The 15,688-nt window shown below is 43.2% G+C and overlaps 3 protein-coding genes across 14 annotated transcripts; 2 read left to right on the plus strand and 1 right to left on the minus strand.

The window, feature by feature from the left end:
• Positions 1 to 116: 116 nt before the first annotated feature.
• Positions 117 to 3,068, minus strand: LOC6543822 (serine/threonine-protein kinase PLK4). Its single transcript, XM_001973601.3, has 7 exons — positions 2,856 to 3,068; positions 2,701 to 2,796; positions 1,879 to 2,647; positions 1,373 to 1,820; positions 798 to 1,314; positions 591 to 740; positions 117 to 522 (listed from the first exon to the last, which is right to left on the minus strand). Exons 1-7 carry the CDS (start codon positions 2,889 to 2,891, stop codon positions 238 to 240), a joined length of 2,301 nt encoding a protein of 766 aa, XP_001973637.1. The 5' UTR covers positions 2,892 to 3,068; the 3' UTR covers positions 117 to 237.
• A 369-nt stretch (positions 3,069 to 3,437) lies between these two features.
• Positions 3,438 to 9,933, plus strand: LOC6543823 (cyclin-dependent kinase 12). Its single transcript, XM_026977104.1, has 9 exons — positions 3,438 to 3,831; positions 4,101 to 4,127; positions 4,428 to 4,982; positions 5,038 to 5,894; positions 5,951 to 6,110; positions 6,360 to 7,575; positions 7,635 to 8,023; positions 8,333 to 8,806; positions 8,873 to 9,933. Exons 3-9 carry the CDS (start codon positions 4,774 to 4,776, stop codon positions 9,030 to 9,032), a joined length of 3,465 nt encoding a protein of 1,154 aa, XP_026832905.1. The 5' UTR covers positions 3,438 to 3,831; positions 4,101 to 4,127; positions 4,428 to 4,773; the 3' UTR covers positions 9,033 to 9,933.
• Positions 9,934 to 10,527: 594 nt separating this feature from the next.
• LOC6543880 (WD repeat-containing protein 26 homolog) lies at positions 10,528 to 15,686 on the plus strand. 12 transcript variants are annotated; one of them, XM_026977557.1, is made up of 6 exons: positions 10,528 to 10,779; positions 11,299 to 11,442; positions 11,651 to 11,705; positions 12,081 to 13,069; positions 13,498 to 14,450; positions 14,720 to 15,686. In XM_026977557.1, exons 4-6 carry the CDS (start codon positions 12,611 to 12,613, stop codon positions 15,198 to 15,200), a joined length of 1,893 nt encoding a protein of 630 aa, XP_026833358.1. In that variant the 5' UTR covers positions 10,528 to 10,779; positions 11,299 to 11,442; positions 11,651 to 11,705; positions 12,081 to 12,610; the 3' UTR covers positions 15,201 to 15,686. The 12 variants fall into 12 exon arrangements, with proteins under 12 accessions (XP_026833358.1, XP_026833357.1, XP_026833359.1 ...); XM_026977556.1 differs by lacking the exon at positions 11,651 to 11,705; XM_026977558.1 differs by lacking the exon at positions 11,651 to 11,705 and having other exon boundaries at positions 10,528 to 10,678.
• Positions 15,687 to 15,688: the final 2 nt, after the last annotated feature.

A 15,688-nucleotide genomic window follows, 5' to 3' on the forward strand; every position in this document is an offset into this window, starting at 1 on the left:
CGACAACAACGGAGACGCCAAATGCTTGAATTACCAAAAAAAAGAAACCAATATGTTTTTGATTTCTTTATAAAAATCATAAAACTTACAAAAGAAAGCATAGATACATTGAATAATTTTGGGTTAGTCATTTTGATAAGCACAGGGAAAACGTAAAAAATATATTAACCTTTAATTTACAATACAAGTACATTTGTTCAAACTTAAAATCTATTTGGGAAGATAGTTTTGATTCAATTATAGAAGCATGCGATTATAACAAGGCGTTGTCGTTTTGGGAGTCATTGCATTGTAGTCAATTTTCCTGCCGCTTTCCAGCAATGGAGCTGTCTTCAACTTTAACTGAATGTTTGGTATCTGACCGACTCTATCTCTGACCGGGAATGGCAAGTCGTCGTCTTTGCCGAAGTGGGTTGAAGTTCCGTTTGGTTGGGTGTAAGTTATACCACCACCTTGCATGCTCGGAATAACAGAGACCACGGATCCATCATAAAATTGCACTTGGACAACTCCATGGGAGAGCTAGAATGGAGAATGGAGAAATGAAGATCAGAAACCATGTGAAAAATAAAGGTACACTTGGGCATTACCTCAGTAGCAATTCCTACATCAGGAACGCTTATGCGTTTGATGGGAATATTTTGATGGGCGGCTAGCATGTTTGACCTGGAGCAGTTGGTTTCAAAGCCTGTAGTATTTCGAGTCGACGAAATTGTGCTTACGGAAAAGTTTATTGAGCCCTGTATAATAGATGCATGTCACAGTCTGCACATTATTTAATGTATATGTATAAGTACCTGATTCGATTTTGGTGTGGAAAACGCAATATTGGTGGTATCCCGTAGGCCGTCTAATCTTTGAGCTGGCTGCACATCTGTTAAAGGTCTTCGTCCGATTGTGACTGGAAAACACGAATTTTCCTTCGTCTGAGCAACTTCCAAGGCATTACTGATGTTAACACAATGAGTGAAACACTCGTTCCCATGCTCTATTAGGGATCGTGACTCCGAACAGGAATGATCTGAGAGAAACATTCCATTTCGATCGTAAACTTTAAGCCCCTCGGACGGCGTCTTTAGTAGCTTAGCCCCCGAGTAGAAGCGAATCTCAAAGTCTGTCATAGTCTCCATCAATTGGCATTTGCCTAGAGTACTGAAGTATGTGACTTTTGGTGTTTTGCTTTTAACCAGTCCCACAAATCGAGCTCCGTATATATATTTTTTCCAGTGCTTGCTTGGCAAATTCTCGTAGTTATATACGCAATCTCCGCTTGGTATTTGAAGATCTGGGGGCTGCTCTCTTACTGGTAAGCCACTAAAATGTAAGAAAGTATTAAAGATGTCTTCGATATTCATTGTAGCACTTTTCTTACCGCCCAGGATCTGGCTGATAAATTATGATTCGCTGTCCGTCGTCCGATATGCGACAAATATCAGTAATGCGATCTTCATTATAGGTTGGTCGAAACCTAAAAAACTCGAGAACTACCTCCCCATTGCGCAAAATACTCATTATAGCATTCTTCGTCTTATAACGCGTCGGAAGCAGTCTTTTAGTGTTCAATGGTGGCACCGAAATACGATCCTCTTTAACAGGTGCCGGTTTAGAATTTTGTACCATGCCCATTTCCATGCGGAACGATGAAGCCTTAGTAGCTCCAGGCCAATTTGGCTCTGCCAAGCCAGTTGAAGTTTGCCGAAATAAACCTGGCTGCTCATAAGTCAACTTATGATGCTTGAATTCCTCCTGTATTTGAGGAAGCACTTGTTGTGGTCCTGAGTTTTCCACAGAACGAATTTGCTGGGAATTTCGGGAGTCACCTAAAATGGAAAATTAGAGTAAGATTCCACAGACAGATATAAATTCCCATATAATTACTGCTAGCAAATGTTATGATTCCACTATCGCCGCTTTCCATACTTTGGCTGAACATATTCAACGCTCCCGGCGTCGAGTGTCCTCCATTTGAGCATTTCAACATAAAAGGATGGCAGAGAACCGCCTCCAAGGTAATTCGTTCATGCGGGAGCTTCTTCAATAACTTATTTATCAAGTCTTGCGCCTCATAAGACAAGTGAGCCGGCATAATATACTCAGACATTACAACTTTGTTAAGGGTTGACTGCACTGCATCGGTTTCAAAGGGCGGTCGTCCCACCAGTAGGGTGTACAGCATGCATCCAACGCTCCAGACGTCCGCGGGCAGTCCGTGAGACGAGCGTGACACCACCTCAGGCGAAATATAGTTCGGGGTTCCACACATGGTCATATGGCGCTCGTCAGGACGCTTTAATTGGGTGGCCAGTCCAAAATCGGCGATCTTAACATGCATTTCCTTGCTAAGCAGGAGGTTGGATAGCGAAATATCGCGGTGCATGATGTTGTGAGAGTGCAGGTACAAAAGTCCCGCCACCACCTGCTTCAGGATGGAAGCAGCCTCCGTCTCTGTGAAGGGTCTGGCAATGTGGTTCATATAGCGATGAAGCTCCCCATTATGAGCCAGCTCGAGCACCAAATACACATAGTTGGCGTCCTGGAAGAAAGTGTACAGCTGAAGCACAGAGGGATGCTTCAAGCGGGAGTGGATTTCCACTTCCTGGCGTACGCGGTTAGTGAGTCCAGTGCCCTGGATCAGTTTTTTATCGATCTGAAAGCAAATTTGTAAGTAATATGCTTAACCATTAATATAGCAGTACTTACCATCTTTATGGCCACATCCTGGTGAGTGTGAAGGCACCGCGCCTTGTAGACAATCGCAAAACCACCTTTGCCCAGCAAGTGCTGTACTTCATAATCCTGCAAAGGCAAACAGCGCTTGAAAACTCCATTAGACTACTGCATTCCTGAACACCCACCTCAATAGTTTCTCCAAAAGCCCGATTGGATAACATATCTAGATTTTTTTTCTGTAGACTTAGTAAGCCACTTGCTATGATTTGTTGTTACTTATCAAAAACTAAAGCCATGTAAACAAACAAGCGAAACAAAATTTAAACGCCACCGTTAGTGTTAGAAAATTTTAATGCCACATTTGAGAAGATCGGTTACCAGCACTAACGAGGGATACACTAAACGATATATGCAAAAATTGCTTATTGAAAGTCAATTTATTTTTTGAACTTATATATCAAAATTTATAAAATTTTATCATTTAAAATAATTTTATAATTTTTAAATATGATTTATTAACGTTAGTTGTGTTTATAATGTAAGAAAAAATCAAACTATCGATAATGGTGGAAAAAACAATTATTTGCTAGAACTTTCCCAGTGTGGCCAGCGCTAAATTCGTTTAGCTTATGAGAGAAGTAGATTACATATTGTTATCCTTATTTTAACTATATATATGTTTTATTGAAAATATGTTAAATAAAAAACAGTTGTATAATAATAAATATTCTACCAACCGTATACTAAAATACACATTTTAATCACAGCGCGTTCCCACTGCATTGACAGATAATGCAGCCCTGGTGATTAATCGCCGAGAATATTGCCAGCCATTGCAAATGCAGAGAATCATGGCAAAATTATTCTTATGGTTTTACTACCGAAACAATGCCTAATGAGACATGTAACTTGCATTTGAACAAACTCTTATATATAAACCGATCCCACAATAAGCTGAGGCAATATTCGCGTAATGAATATAATTCGGAAGCATAAACAACGTCGAAATACTAGACTTCGATACCCGTGTTATTTAATAATTTAAGGACTTCAGCGAGTGCGTGCGCCGAGAGCCGAAATAAAGAATCGTGTAAGCCGCCAATTGCGCCGGCAATAAAGTTATTAACAAGTGGTGTTTGCATAATTTACTCCTAAAAACTGGTAAGTCCGCAGAAAAGAAAATAAAGTGACCCACATACTTACATATATTAATACTCATGTATGTATGTATATGGGTTGGTGTTGGTCTCATACATGCAGACACGCAGACAACCTTGGACTCTCACACTACCGTCAATGACAAGCAACAGTGCAAAAGTAGTGCTGGAAAGTGTCCTCGAAAATCCTTAACGTAACTTAAAAATGTTTTTCATAAGTATCTGAAATTTCGTTTTATATCTCCAATTATCCATCGGCTTTTACGGCACTAGAACTTTCGCTGTCGCCCTAGTCTACAGGTAAGTTCAAACAAACAAAAACAAGTAGCCTAGTGCCAATAATTAAAAAATTGCAGATTATATTTAATCATTATTCAAAGGCACTAGTATTCCATTAGTTTTAATGAACCTAAATAAAAAATGATTGTTATTTTTCCTTAAACACCTTCAGTGTGCCCAGCGCCATAGATTGGTTAAATGTCAGCAACACGCGTTCTTCCTCTGATGGCGAAAATAACACATACCATTTTCGGTCACACTTGCCACTTCATTATAACCTTAAAATGACAAGTTGTAAATTTTTTTTTATGTTAATTTTAGTGGAAACCGAACACTAGATTGACTTTCCAAAGCTGTGCCGCAGAGTGTCGAACGTTTTCGATTGTCTGCGCAACTTCGGCGCCTTAAACTAGCACATATCCCCGATAATCATGTAAAGAAAACGTCACACGAATATGTGCTTGTGCTGGCAGGCAGCGATGTAAATAAAATTGAAGCTGTTCGCGAGGAAAATCTTACCGCAAAGTCAGAAAAAAAAACTTGAACGCCGAAGTGCCACTTGTAGCAGAAGTAAGCGGACAACGAAGTCCCAGCACGAACCGTAGAGAACTGAGTTTGGTGTCTGCGGTCTTGCGAGTTCTCCAAATCCAACCGCCGAGACGCTACGATGCATGCATCCTCCGCGGCGGCCACCGCACTAGTGGAGTACTCGGACGTTAGCTCAGAAGACTTCTCGGACCAGGAGGCAGGCGACTTGGACGCGGACGCCGGCAAGGGAGCCGGAAACATAAAAAAACCGAAGCCAGCTGCGGATAATCAGTTCTCCAAAGGTCGTCTTGGTGCCAAGCCCGATAAAGAAGGTTATGATAGCTACAGGTAAGGGAAAGAAAATTGAATTAAAAGTGAAGGCCACTACAACCCCTCCTTGCAGAAGTAGAAGGGCAGAAGACTCAAACGATCCAGTTGCGACCGGATCGAGGCAAACGTCGAGCAGCGAGGCAACCAATCCGCGGGAGGAACCTTCTCAGACATCCAACACCTCGAAGGACGAGCTGTGGGGAAGAGAGATTTACATGTCCAGCGATTCTATCGACACCGATGAGCTAGAGGCGGAAATGAAGCGGCAGAAGCGCAAAAAGCAGAAAAAGGAAAAACACAAACACAAGTCCAAGAAAAAGTCCAAGAAGCGCAAGAAGAAGCGGGCTAAATCGTACTCCAGCATCGATTCGATGTCAGACAATGACATCAATGCCTTATTGGACCGGCGCTATACGCCGCCGACGGCTCCTAGCAAGAGCAACGAACGGACGGTTAGCGCAGCGCCGTCCTCCTTCACCCCACACAACCTCAAGGAGAGTAGTTCGCCAGCCACTCCACCGCCGGTGCGTCGCCCCATTACCAATAGCACCTACTACGGAGAGTCGTCCTTGGAGACGGCCAACTCTGCACTGGGTAGCAACCTGCAAGTCACAGTTACGAACAAGCAGTCGAGCAGCAGTCGTCTCCGTTCTCCTCCTCCGTCCTCCCGCTCCAGCGGCAACGGGCCGAGGTTTGGAAACTCGCCGCGAACTCCACCGCCCTCTCACTACACCTCCAGCGGGGGCGGTGGTGGTGTTGGCAGTGGGTCAGCGGTCCGCGATTCACGCAGCTCCCGCTATGTAAATAGTCCCCACAAAGAGGAGGTAAGTGCGCATCACCGCTCTAGCCATGATCACGGCTATCAGGGACGTTACTCCGGTGCTAGCTCGAGCAGTCACGATACCAGGAAGGTGAAGCGAATGTCGCCGGGTAAGCTTGACAAACTTAAGGAAATGTTGTTTACTTACTTTGAAAAATTTTTGCAGAAATGGACCGCTACAACCATCAGCCAAGCACGCCGCCCCACAAGCGCCGGAAGTTTGGCGATGGCAGGGAAGTCGGCCTCGGAAACTTTGAGCACAGTAGACACCACTCTGGAAAGTACGAACGATACAGCAGAGATCGATATTCTAGGCGGTCATCAAGGTAAAGTTTTTCCTATATTTCATGTGAGCAATATCTACTGATATCAAATACTCATATCAAATGATTCATATCAAATAACTTGAATAAGTATTAAAATATTTGTCTATCATAAACATTCTTAAAATAATTCCATGTTATTTTAAGAATACTTACCATGCGAAATGGTAATTTTAGCTTATAATTTGACTCAAATCGTATCCATGTACTTATTCACATATCTAACAATATATTTATCCGAACTATATCAAGGAGCCCCAGTGTGCAGCACTCGCGAAGTCGTCAGTCTCCCATCGGTGGCCTGACAAGTGGTTCGAATACGTTTCGCCATGGTGGCAGTCATAAACACAAGTACGGGACGACGGTTAGCTCACCGACGAGGTCCTCAAAACGCGCTTCGGGAACTGGTACCTCTGGTGATCGCTACTCGAGGTCGCCCAGAACAAGTTCCCGGTACATGGAGGCCTCACCCCCATCGCCAGTCGGAGCTTCCGGTTCGCATCACTATCATCATCGCCGTTCGCCAAGGATGCGCCAGAGGACCAGTGGAGGCAGCCGTCGCCGGACGCCCAGTTCGGCCAGCAGCGAAAGTTCCGCCTCTCGCAGCCGATCGCCAACGTCAAGAGATCTGAAGCACAAGCGCGATGAGTACATAAAAAAGATCAACGACGCTAGTCTATTTGCCGAGCTGGTGAAAGATCGGCACAAAAGACAGAAGGCGCTAAAGGAAATCATCGAGAGGCAAGAGGAGAACAGCAATAGCAACAGCAACGGTGCACTGACTATTAACGACAACAGTTCCTCCGTGGATGGCAATACACCCAACACGGGTGATGGCCGATCTGGCCCTGGAAGTGGGACCCCCGCAGCGGCGTCAATTACTTCCAATGGGCTTGAAGTCCTGGGTAGCAAACCGGATCTGGACCTCAACAACATTCCCATGCCAAACAAGCAGAACGATACTGTGGTTTCGAATCCGGGCTCAAACGTCGATGTTCCGGACAGTTCCACGCCGTTGAAGCAACCGTCGTTGGTGCCACCGTTCTCGGCCTATAAGAACAACATAAAACCCAAGAGTCTGACTTCTTTGCCGCTACCGCCTGGGATGAATGTCCTCGACCTGGCCAGTGCGAGGTCTCCCTCTCCGGGGCAAAAAAAGGAGTCGGACGAAAAGAACGTTAATTCAAGCGTTAGCGCCAACAAGAGCGTGCTTAATCTTCCCATGCCGCCAGTAATTCCCGGCAGCGAAGAGCTTAGTGGCGAGGATGATGTTATCGACAGCCCTGAAGACTTTGATGCACCTGCTGTTGGCATTGTGCACGGTCAAGGTGGTGGGCCAGGAACAACCCGTCGACGCCCAGTGATACTCAACCGTCGAGATTCGCGAAACAACGTACGCGACTGGGGCGAGCGCTGTGTGGATGTTTTCGAGATGATTGCGCAAATAGGAGAAGGAACTTACGGACAGGTAAAAACAGGAGGGGGGATCCTTTAAAAACCACTGATTTGTTGCCATTTGTCTTGCAGGTCTACAAGGCGCGGGATCATCATACCAATGACATGGTAGCTCTAAAAAAAGTTCGGCTGGAGCACGAGAAGGAGGGCTTTCCCATTACAGCTGTTCGTGAAATCAAAATACTGAGACAACTAAACCATCGCAATATAGTCAACCTGCATGAAATTGTAACGGACAAGCAGGATGCTGTGGAGTTCCGCAAAGACAAGGGATCCTTCTACTTGGTGTTTGAGTACATGGATCACGACTTGATGGGTCTGCTGGAGTCTGGCATGGTCGATTTTAATGAGGAAAACAACGCCAGCATTATGAAGCAGCTCTTGGACGGTCTTAACTACTGCCATAAAAAGAATTTTCTGCATCGAGACATCAAGTGTTCAAACATTTTAATGAACAACAGGTGGGAAGATATAGCATTTCGGTTGTCTAATAATTTAATTACACGAGTTAAAATGTATTGTCATTTCCGCGCAGTGATAATGACATTACCCTTTGTATTACAATTATACATAGACAAATAACCAATCATATTCTAATCAATATTATTATATTCTCTGATTGAGTCTAAACATGAATTAATTCTTAAACGCATTGTTTAGTGTTAAATAGTTCTAATAGTTTATTTCAATGCCCAAGCATCTATTTTCTTAATATAGTTTGTAAAATATCTTAATTCGCACTATTGACAATATTGATTTACTATTTGCAGAGGTAAAGTAAAATTGGCGGACTTTGGACTGGCACGACTATACAATGCGGATGATCGGGAACGCCCCTACACGAACAAAGTAATTACCCTATGGTATCGTCCTCCTGAACTTTTGCTGGGCGAGGAGCGTTACGGCCCGTCGATAGACGTTTGGTCTTGCGGGTGCATCCTCGGAGAACTCTTTGTGAAGCGGCCACTGTTCCAGGCTAATGCGGAAATGGCGCAGCTTGAAACGATATCAAAGATTTGTGGATCCCCGGTTCCTGCCGTTTGGCCGAATGTAATTAAGCTGCCTCTGTTTCACACTCTCAAACAAAAAAAAACTCATCGCCGCCGTCTACGGGAAGACTTTGAGTTCATGCCAGCCCCTGCACTTGATCTGCTGGACAAAATGCTTGATTTAGATCCGGACAAGCGCATCACAGCTGAAGATGCGCTCCGGTCGCCGTGGCTAAAGAAAATCAACCCCGACGAGTAAGTACATAAGGTCTTACATCCTATGTGTATCTCGAGCATTCAAATAACGTTATATTTTTACAGAATGCCAACGCCACAATTGCCAACGTGGCAGGACTGCCATGAGCTTTGGAGTAAGAAGCGCCGTCGGCAGATGCGGGAGCAACAGGAGTCGCTTCCTCCTACGGTGATAGCCTCGACCAAATACCAACAGCATGGAGCTGCCATGGTGGGGGATGCTTAGCATTTGCTGTTTGCTTCGCTACTTAATGTGAAGGAGAGCTACAAACAGCGGGAAGGCGAGGAGTGTTCCTGGTGGCACTAGTAACTAGCCGTAACTAGCAATAACGTAACCTTTAAAGGGATTCTGTTATCCCTGGACAGGGCCAGAATAGGTTGACTTAGACTTGCTCTAGCTCTGTCGAGCTTAAGACAGCTTCAATAAAGTCTTGGCTACATTTATAAAATGCTTTATATGTTGGGCAAATTGAATCAATCGCTGTATAAACGAAGTGTTATATATTCGCAAAGATACATATTTAAAAGATGATTTTATACATATTTTATTATTCAATTTAATTGCTATTAGTGTTTTTAATTTTGGAATAAATTGGCAATCTGAAGACATCGTGCATGATCGGGAATATAAAATTCGCGTAACGAAAGTGTAAACTATTAACTCAGTATGTATTCGCCACATCAAAGGCGATTTGTAAGTGACCATGTTTCAAAGCTACGAAATAAGCATATATAGCGAAGCAGTTAAAGATTAGCATTTTAATTATAAACAAATTGTTAAATAATAATAGACTACAGATAGTGTATTGACTAGTTTAGTTTATTGTTAAGTATGTAAGAAATTTGTAAATTATAAATGAATTTATCAAGTAAATATGTACTAATTTACCCAAGCGCAGGCATTTGATAAGTTTATATTTTAATATGATGTTAGACCGCACACAGCATCAGATTTACATAGCATGATGTGCGTGAGACTGAAATCAATTCACATTAAATTATGTAAATAGGTTGAACATTTCTAACATTACACACGATCAAACAAAATTACAATCTCCAAATGCAAATCAAATTGACTAAATTCATTATTGGTACATAAAATCCTACCCAAATAAAAGTTAAAAATACGACGTGTACTTTATATCAATTGATAGCTGCGTAAACGTGCAAACATCTTTCTCGTCAGGCGTAATAAGTTTCTTCGTTTTGAGATTTAAGTAGATTTTGTAGGGTGGAAAAATGTTTCCAATTTAAGAAACCAATGACCAAGTGGGCGATTTCTCCTATTTTATTTCCATTTATTTTTACGCTTGGGGATTCTAAGCTAGGTTCTTTAGATTAAGATGTGATTAAACAAGCCCTACTGAGTTAAAATTAATCTTTATACATTTTACGGAAAAAATATAAGTTACTCTGTCAAAGATGTTTTTAACAAATTCGAAAGTTATGTTTTATCCCTGACTTTTTTATTTTTTATTCTATTTTTACTAAGTATTTAATAAACCAGTTTGAAAAGAACAACTAAAATTTATTATAATTTAAAAATGATCTAAAGCTTTGCGGCAAGCTTATTGAAGACAAGAGAGCAGGAAATGCAAATAAAACCGAAAAGAGGTTCTTTAAAAATGAAGTGATATAAAAACTTGAAAAATTGTATATTAAAATTTAAAAAGTATCTCAGCATACGGTCACTCAAAGTAAAGACTGGTATTTTTAGCGTTCGTGGACAAACGAAGTGATTCGGTATTTTCGAAAGGTCCCACTAAGTGCAGCATATATATAAATGCGTTTCATCATCAGATTTGTATGTATATTGTGTCAGTTCGCCTTTGTTTTTAATTGCAAGTCCATCAATAAGGAAATGGTTTTACGGTGTGTGTCGAACTTATCGGGATAAACTCTCCTCGGGATAAGCCCACTGAAAGGCTGTTTGGGAGCATAAACAATGGGAAGGGTTGCATCTGTGGGAGCGTGTATGTTTGTATACCTATACCCACACCATTGTTACGATGCACCTGGAAGACCAAAAGAGAAATGCAGTGGAAAGTGTATTATTGCAGTGTGTTAGCGATCCTGGCCAGCTGAGTGAATGCAAGGTTTAGGCATTGTGCTTAGACATAGTCTACACTGATACTGATGATCCAAGGCTTGGCCTGGGGTCTAGACATTTTGAAAAGAAAGTGATGAAAACAGTGTGTGCGTGTATGTAAATAGATGTATTTTCCCATTCCTTTGTACCGAAAACAAAGCAAAGTTGATTAATACGAGCTAAGACAGTCGGGGGCGCAAGTATTGGCCAAAATAGATTCTTAAAATTTTTCTCAAGTCCATGAAATACACTTATCGTCAAACTTTTGGTGCTTCTGTTATGACGTAGTTCAATTCGTCAAATTCTTAAATAAGGTTACTCATTGTTGATGTCGAACTTTTACGATTCCTGATAATTATCTATTTTTAATTATCCTATTTTACGGGATTAATGTTTTTTGCAGTATTGGATTTAATTAAGGGAAAGTTACAATTGCGTTCTATTCCACAACGAACCCTATTGTTTAAAGTCTATGATATGGGGGTGCACTTTTGCTGGTGGTGTGGGTGAACCAGTTTTCTCCGACGGAGCATCGAAAACTATAGAGGTAATTTTACAGTCCAAAAAAGAAATCGCATGAGTATGAGTAGGAAAACTCCATAACCTTTAAATGCGACACATTAAAAAAATGTTATCCTAAGTCTAATACAAGTCAAAACTAGCTGGACCATACTAAATGTCTTATATAAAACTATAACTTTGAGATAACTTAATTTTACTTTTCCAATTTCCCTCGGTTTTCCGAATATATAAAGCCATACCAACATTTTTGTCCACGACTGTGCGGCCATCAGCTAGGGATGTACATACGTAAGTAAAATGCATGTACATTGCACATATACAAGTACATACAAAAGTAATGTGTACGAAGAAAAAGAGCCGAATGAAAATACCCTTGATTTTGGTATTGATTGATTTTGTGTATTGATGAGATTAGAAGACTCGACGGGTGGCTCTCTCATTCTTGGGTAGTTATATATTTAGGTAAGCTGTTAAAAAGATAGGCCACAAACTGCACTTTCCGCAGTACAAGGTTAAAGGTCGAACCGCAAAATAAAGTTAAATATAAAGTCCCAAATGAGGCATTAGTTATTCTTTGGGTCCCGTTTCCATTCAATAGTAAGATAACGAACTGCATTCTTACAATGTTGCTAAAAATATAATGTAACTATACCTTCCTTGCAGGTCGTAGATTGAACTGTTATCAGCGAGTGCTATCAACTGCCAGAAACGGAGCCATAATCACGCTAACACCCCTTGAGCAATCGTCGACTCAGGCCGCCTAGGCCCATCAGGCAGCGGTTCAGGTTGGAGGCACTTGCTCGGGATCGGGTTCTGGTAGAGGGGCTGAGCCGGAGGCAGAGCCTGCTTGTTGCTGCCGCGTTCGCAAAGGACTCAAAATTGATAGAAACAACAAAAAGGCAGCTGCAACTGGTGCCTCGTCTGAGGACCAGCCGCCGCGCAAAAAGGGTCGTCGCTCAGGAGGCTCAGAGTCTGCGTCCTCATCCGCTTTTTCCAATTCCAGTGCCGCGGGATCAGTAGATGCGGCATCCACTTCGCGAGCGGCCCAGCAGCTCCAATTGAACTCTACCACTTCTACAGTCTCCAGCACGGAAACATCGGCAAATCCCAGCAGAGGGCATCAAAAACCGATAGACAGCAACAAGAGACCACGGGATCATAGTAGCAGCAGTACACAGGGCTTCGAGGCAACCATGCAGAGCACGAGTTCCACGTCGAGTGGCTCCTGCTCTAGGCCTCTTGAGGGTTCCACGCTAAATTCCGGCGGCAGTGCTGAGAACGTGGCACGCGAGGGAGGCAGTGGCGAGGACAGCGTCGGCATCGGAGATGAGAATCCCTCGGGCAGCAGCGCCGCCACGAACGGACACGACTCCAAACACAACGGCTTCATTGTCAACAACAACGGCAGCAGCAGTCGTATCGTCGACGGCGAAAACAATCGGGAAAATACCAGCTACAGCGGTGTGCAGCTGGACAAGTCCAACCAGGAGATCATCCGGCTGATCGGACAGTACCTACACGACGTGGGTCTTGATAAGTCCGTCCAGACGCTCATGTTGGAATCCGGATGCTATTTGGAACACCCTTCTGCAACCAAGTTTAGGGAGCACGTTCTAATGGGTGACTGGTCAAAGGCAGATTCAGACCTCAAGGTAATTGGCTTTACTTTCGTACTAGTATGGTCCTTTGAAGTATCCAGTTTTTTGTTTTACCAAAAGTGTGGTTAATTTAAAGGAAGTTACGAGTTATAGAGGATTGAGTCTTTATTCTTCAATTGGCCGAAACTACTTAGAGTTGTACACATTTGAATGAGTTTAACTTTCAAAATGAAAATGATTTTATGAGTTTTCGAGTGAATACAAATTTAACTTTTTCGAGTTTATCAACTTCGAAATCCGAACCTGTGTTTTCAAACTCAGACCATCTTACTATTAGTATTAAAATATATTTATATATTTATTATTATATATATATATATATATATATATTTATTTATATATTTTTTTATTATTTTATTATTTTATATATATATAAATATATTTTGAGGAGCTACTAAAAGCATGCGACTTTGATATTGCAGGACTTGGAGCCATTAATCGACAATGGGAAGTTGGCAACGATCACCGAAATGAAGTTCATATTGCTGGAGCAAAAGTATTTAGAGCACTTGGATGATGGAAATCCCTTGGACGCTCTTCACGTCCTTCGCAGCGAGCTGACTCCCCTGCAGCACAACATAACGCGTGTGCACCAACTGTCCTCGTACATGATGTGTTCTACCAACCAAGACCTTTACCAGCGCGCTAAGTGGGAGGGCAAGGGCATATTGTCGCGGGCCTTGGTCATGGAGCGCCTACAGACATTTATGCCGCCGTCGGTGATGATGTCGCCAAGGCGCCTGCGCACCCTGCTGCAGCAGGCCGTGGAGCTGCAGAGTCAGCACTGCCCCTGCCACGACATGGCGTGGGAGACGAATCTGGAGACAGTCTCGCTGCTCACCGACCACTGCTGCACCACGGACGGCTTTCCAATGCAAACTATTCAGATCCTCACCGACCACTGCGACGAGGTTTGGTTCTGCAAGTTCTCGCCCGACGGCCTCAAGTTGGCGACGGGCAGCAAAGACTCCACTGTGATTATCTGGGATGTTGATCCATACAAGTTGACCCTCAAGCATCGTCGCGTTCTCGACGGCCAGGCCCAGCTCAGCGTGAGCTTCGTCAGCTGGAGCCCCGACTCCAAGCTTATCCTTGTCGGCGGCACCGAGGACTCCCACGAGCTCTACATCTGGAACGTGGACGACGGCAAGTTGGTGGTCAAGTTCTCGCAGTCTCTGGAGGACAGCCTGGCCTGCGGCGCCTTCAGTCGCGATGGCGCTCGCTTCGTCTGCGGTGGCCAGAAGGGTCAGCTTTACCTGTGCGACCTTAACGGCACAATCGTCGACTCCTGGGAGGGAGTGCGCGTCAACAGCATAGCCTTTCGGGCGGACAACAAAACAATCTTAGCGGCCGATAATCATTACCGAATCAGAGGGTAAGCGGAATTAGAAGTGGGTGGTTGCACTTCGTAAACATGACACACTGAAACTTAAATCGAATTATTCATTTATTATCTAAAGTTTTAAAACTTCAAAAAGCCGTCTTCGTATTAGCAGATTATTTCCAAAAGAATCAATATGGGAATGTTCTTTTTGGTATAAAAAGACTTTAAAACAGAAATCTCATTATTAAATCATTATTCAAATCCCTTTATTACTTTAAAACTGGCACGACATTGAAAAGTATTTCTCCTTTTAATTTTAGGTACAACTTTGATAGCCCGCGTTCAGACTTTGATATTCTGAGAGAGCCACATCCTATAATGACCTTCAGCATCAACTCTGCAGACCGATTGGCTCTGCTGAACGTCTCGAACCAAGGCCTGCATCTCTGGGACATCGAGGACAAGTGCCTTGTGCGCCGTTTTCAGGGAATACGTCAGAGCAACTTCGCCATCCACTCCTGCTTCGGAGGCGTTAACGAGAGCTTCGTGGCCAGCGGCAGCGAGGACAAGGTCGTCTACATTTGGCACATCAAGCGCGAGGAGCCGCTGGCCAAGTTGGCCGGGCACACCAAGACGGTGAACTGCGTGTCCTGGAACCCCGTGTACCCGTCCTTACTGGCGAGCGCCAGCGATGACGCCACCGTGAGGATTTGGGGACCGAAGCCCAACGGCAGCAGCGCAACGACTGAGAGCGATGATTGCTCTTCAAGCTCGTCTTCGTCCTCGTGGAATATGACTTAAGGTCCCGAGGCGTAGCAAATAAATGTGCGTGGGATAGATTTTGGATGCTGATATAGTTATAGTGCGCCCTGATTTCAATATAAAAGAAAAATGCGTCCCGCTCTGATTACGCGTCGGGGTCGTCGTTGCTACAAACTGCCATTACAACAAGATGTATGAGCAGCATGACTTACGATTAGCATTAATTACTTAAGTACATTAATACGAAAGGAGAGGCATTACATCATATCTACTATGCTATAACAAGAAATCGATTCGTTCTCAGATTTCTTTTTTATGTATGTATATGGCGATGCGAATTAATATGTCCGGCCTATATTAGCGACTCTTCTCGATCTTTTCATTTATCAACCTGCTTTGTTTTCAAATTATTAATATTATCATTTGATTTGTTCTATGCAGTTTCCGACATTTAGTATGTAACACGATTTGACGTAAATGATACCCAGCAGACACAATAAAAATAGTTCTATATATGTTTTTAAATG

This window comes from Drosophila erecta, unplaced genomic scaffold (assembly GCF_003286155.1).
Source record: "Drosophila erecta strain 14021-0224.00,06,07 unplaced genomic scaffold, DereRS2 tig00000021-arrow-pilon, whole genome shotgun sequence".
NCBI lineage: Eukaryota > Metazoa > Arthropoda > Insecta > Diptera > Drosophilidae > Drosophila > Drosophila erecta.

Excerpts from the sequence above, each read along its gene's own strand:
- LOC6543822 (XM_001973601.3), bottom strand. The coding sequence starts at position 2,891 with ATGTTATCCAATCGGGCTTTTGGAGAAACTATTGAG. Across the intron at positions 2,648-2,700 it reads AGGATGTGGCCATAAAGATG|ATCGATAAAAAACTGATCCA; the intron begins GTAAGTACTGCT and ends ATTTGCTTTCAG. Across the intron at positions 523-590 it reads ATGTAGGAATTGCTACTGAG|CTCTCCCATGGAGTTGTCCA; the intron begins GTAATGCCCAAG and ends TCTCCATTCTAG.
- LOC6543823 (XM_026977104.1), top strand. The coding sequence starts at position 4,774 with ATGCATGCATCCTCCGCGGCGGCCACCGCACTAGTGGAGTACTCGGAC. Across the intron at positions 8,024-8,332 it reads AACATTTTAATGAACAACAG|AGGTAAAGTAAAATTGGCGG; the intron begins GTGGGAAGATAT and ends TACTATTTGCAG. Across the intron at positions 8,807-8,872 it reads AAGAAAATCAACCCCGACGA|AATGCCAACGCCACAATTGC; the intron begins GTAAGTACATAA and ends ATATTTTTACAG.
- LOC6543880 (XM_015158661.2), top strand. The coding sequence starts at position 12,611 with ATGCAGAGCACGAGTTCCACGTCGAGTGGCTCCTGCTCTAGGCCTCTT. Across the intron at positions 13,070-13,497 it reads AGGCAGATTCAGACCTCAAG|GACTTGGAGCCATTAATCGA; the intron begins GTAATTGGCTTT and ends TTGATATTGCAG. Across the intron at positions 14,451-14,719 it reads AATCATTACCGAATCAGAGG|GTACAACTTTGATAGCCCGC; the intron begins GTAAGCGGAATT and ends TTTTAATTTTAG.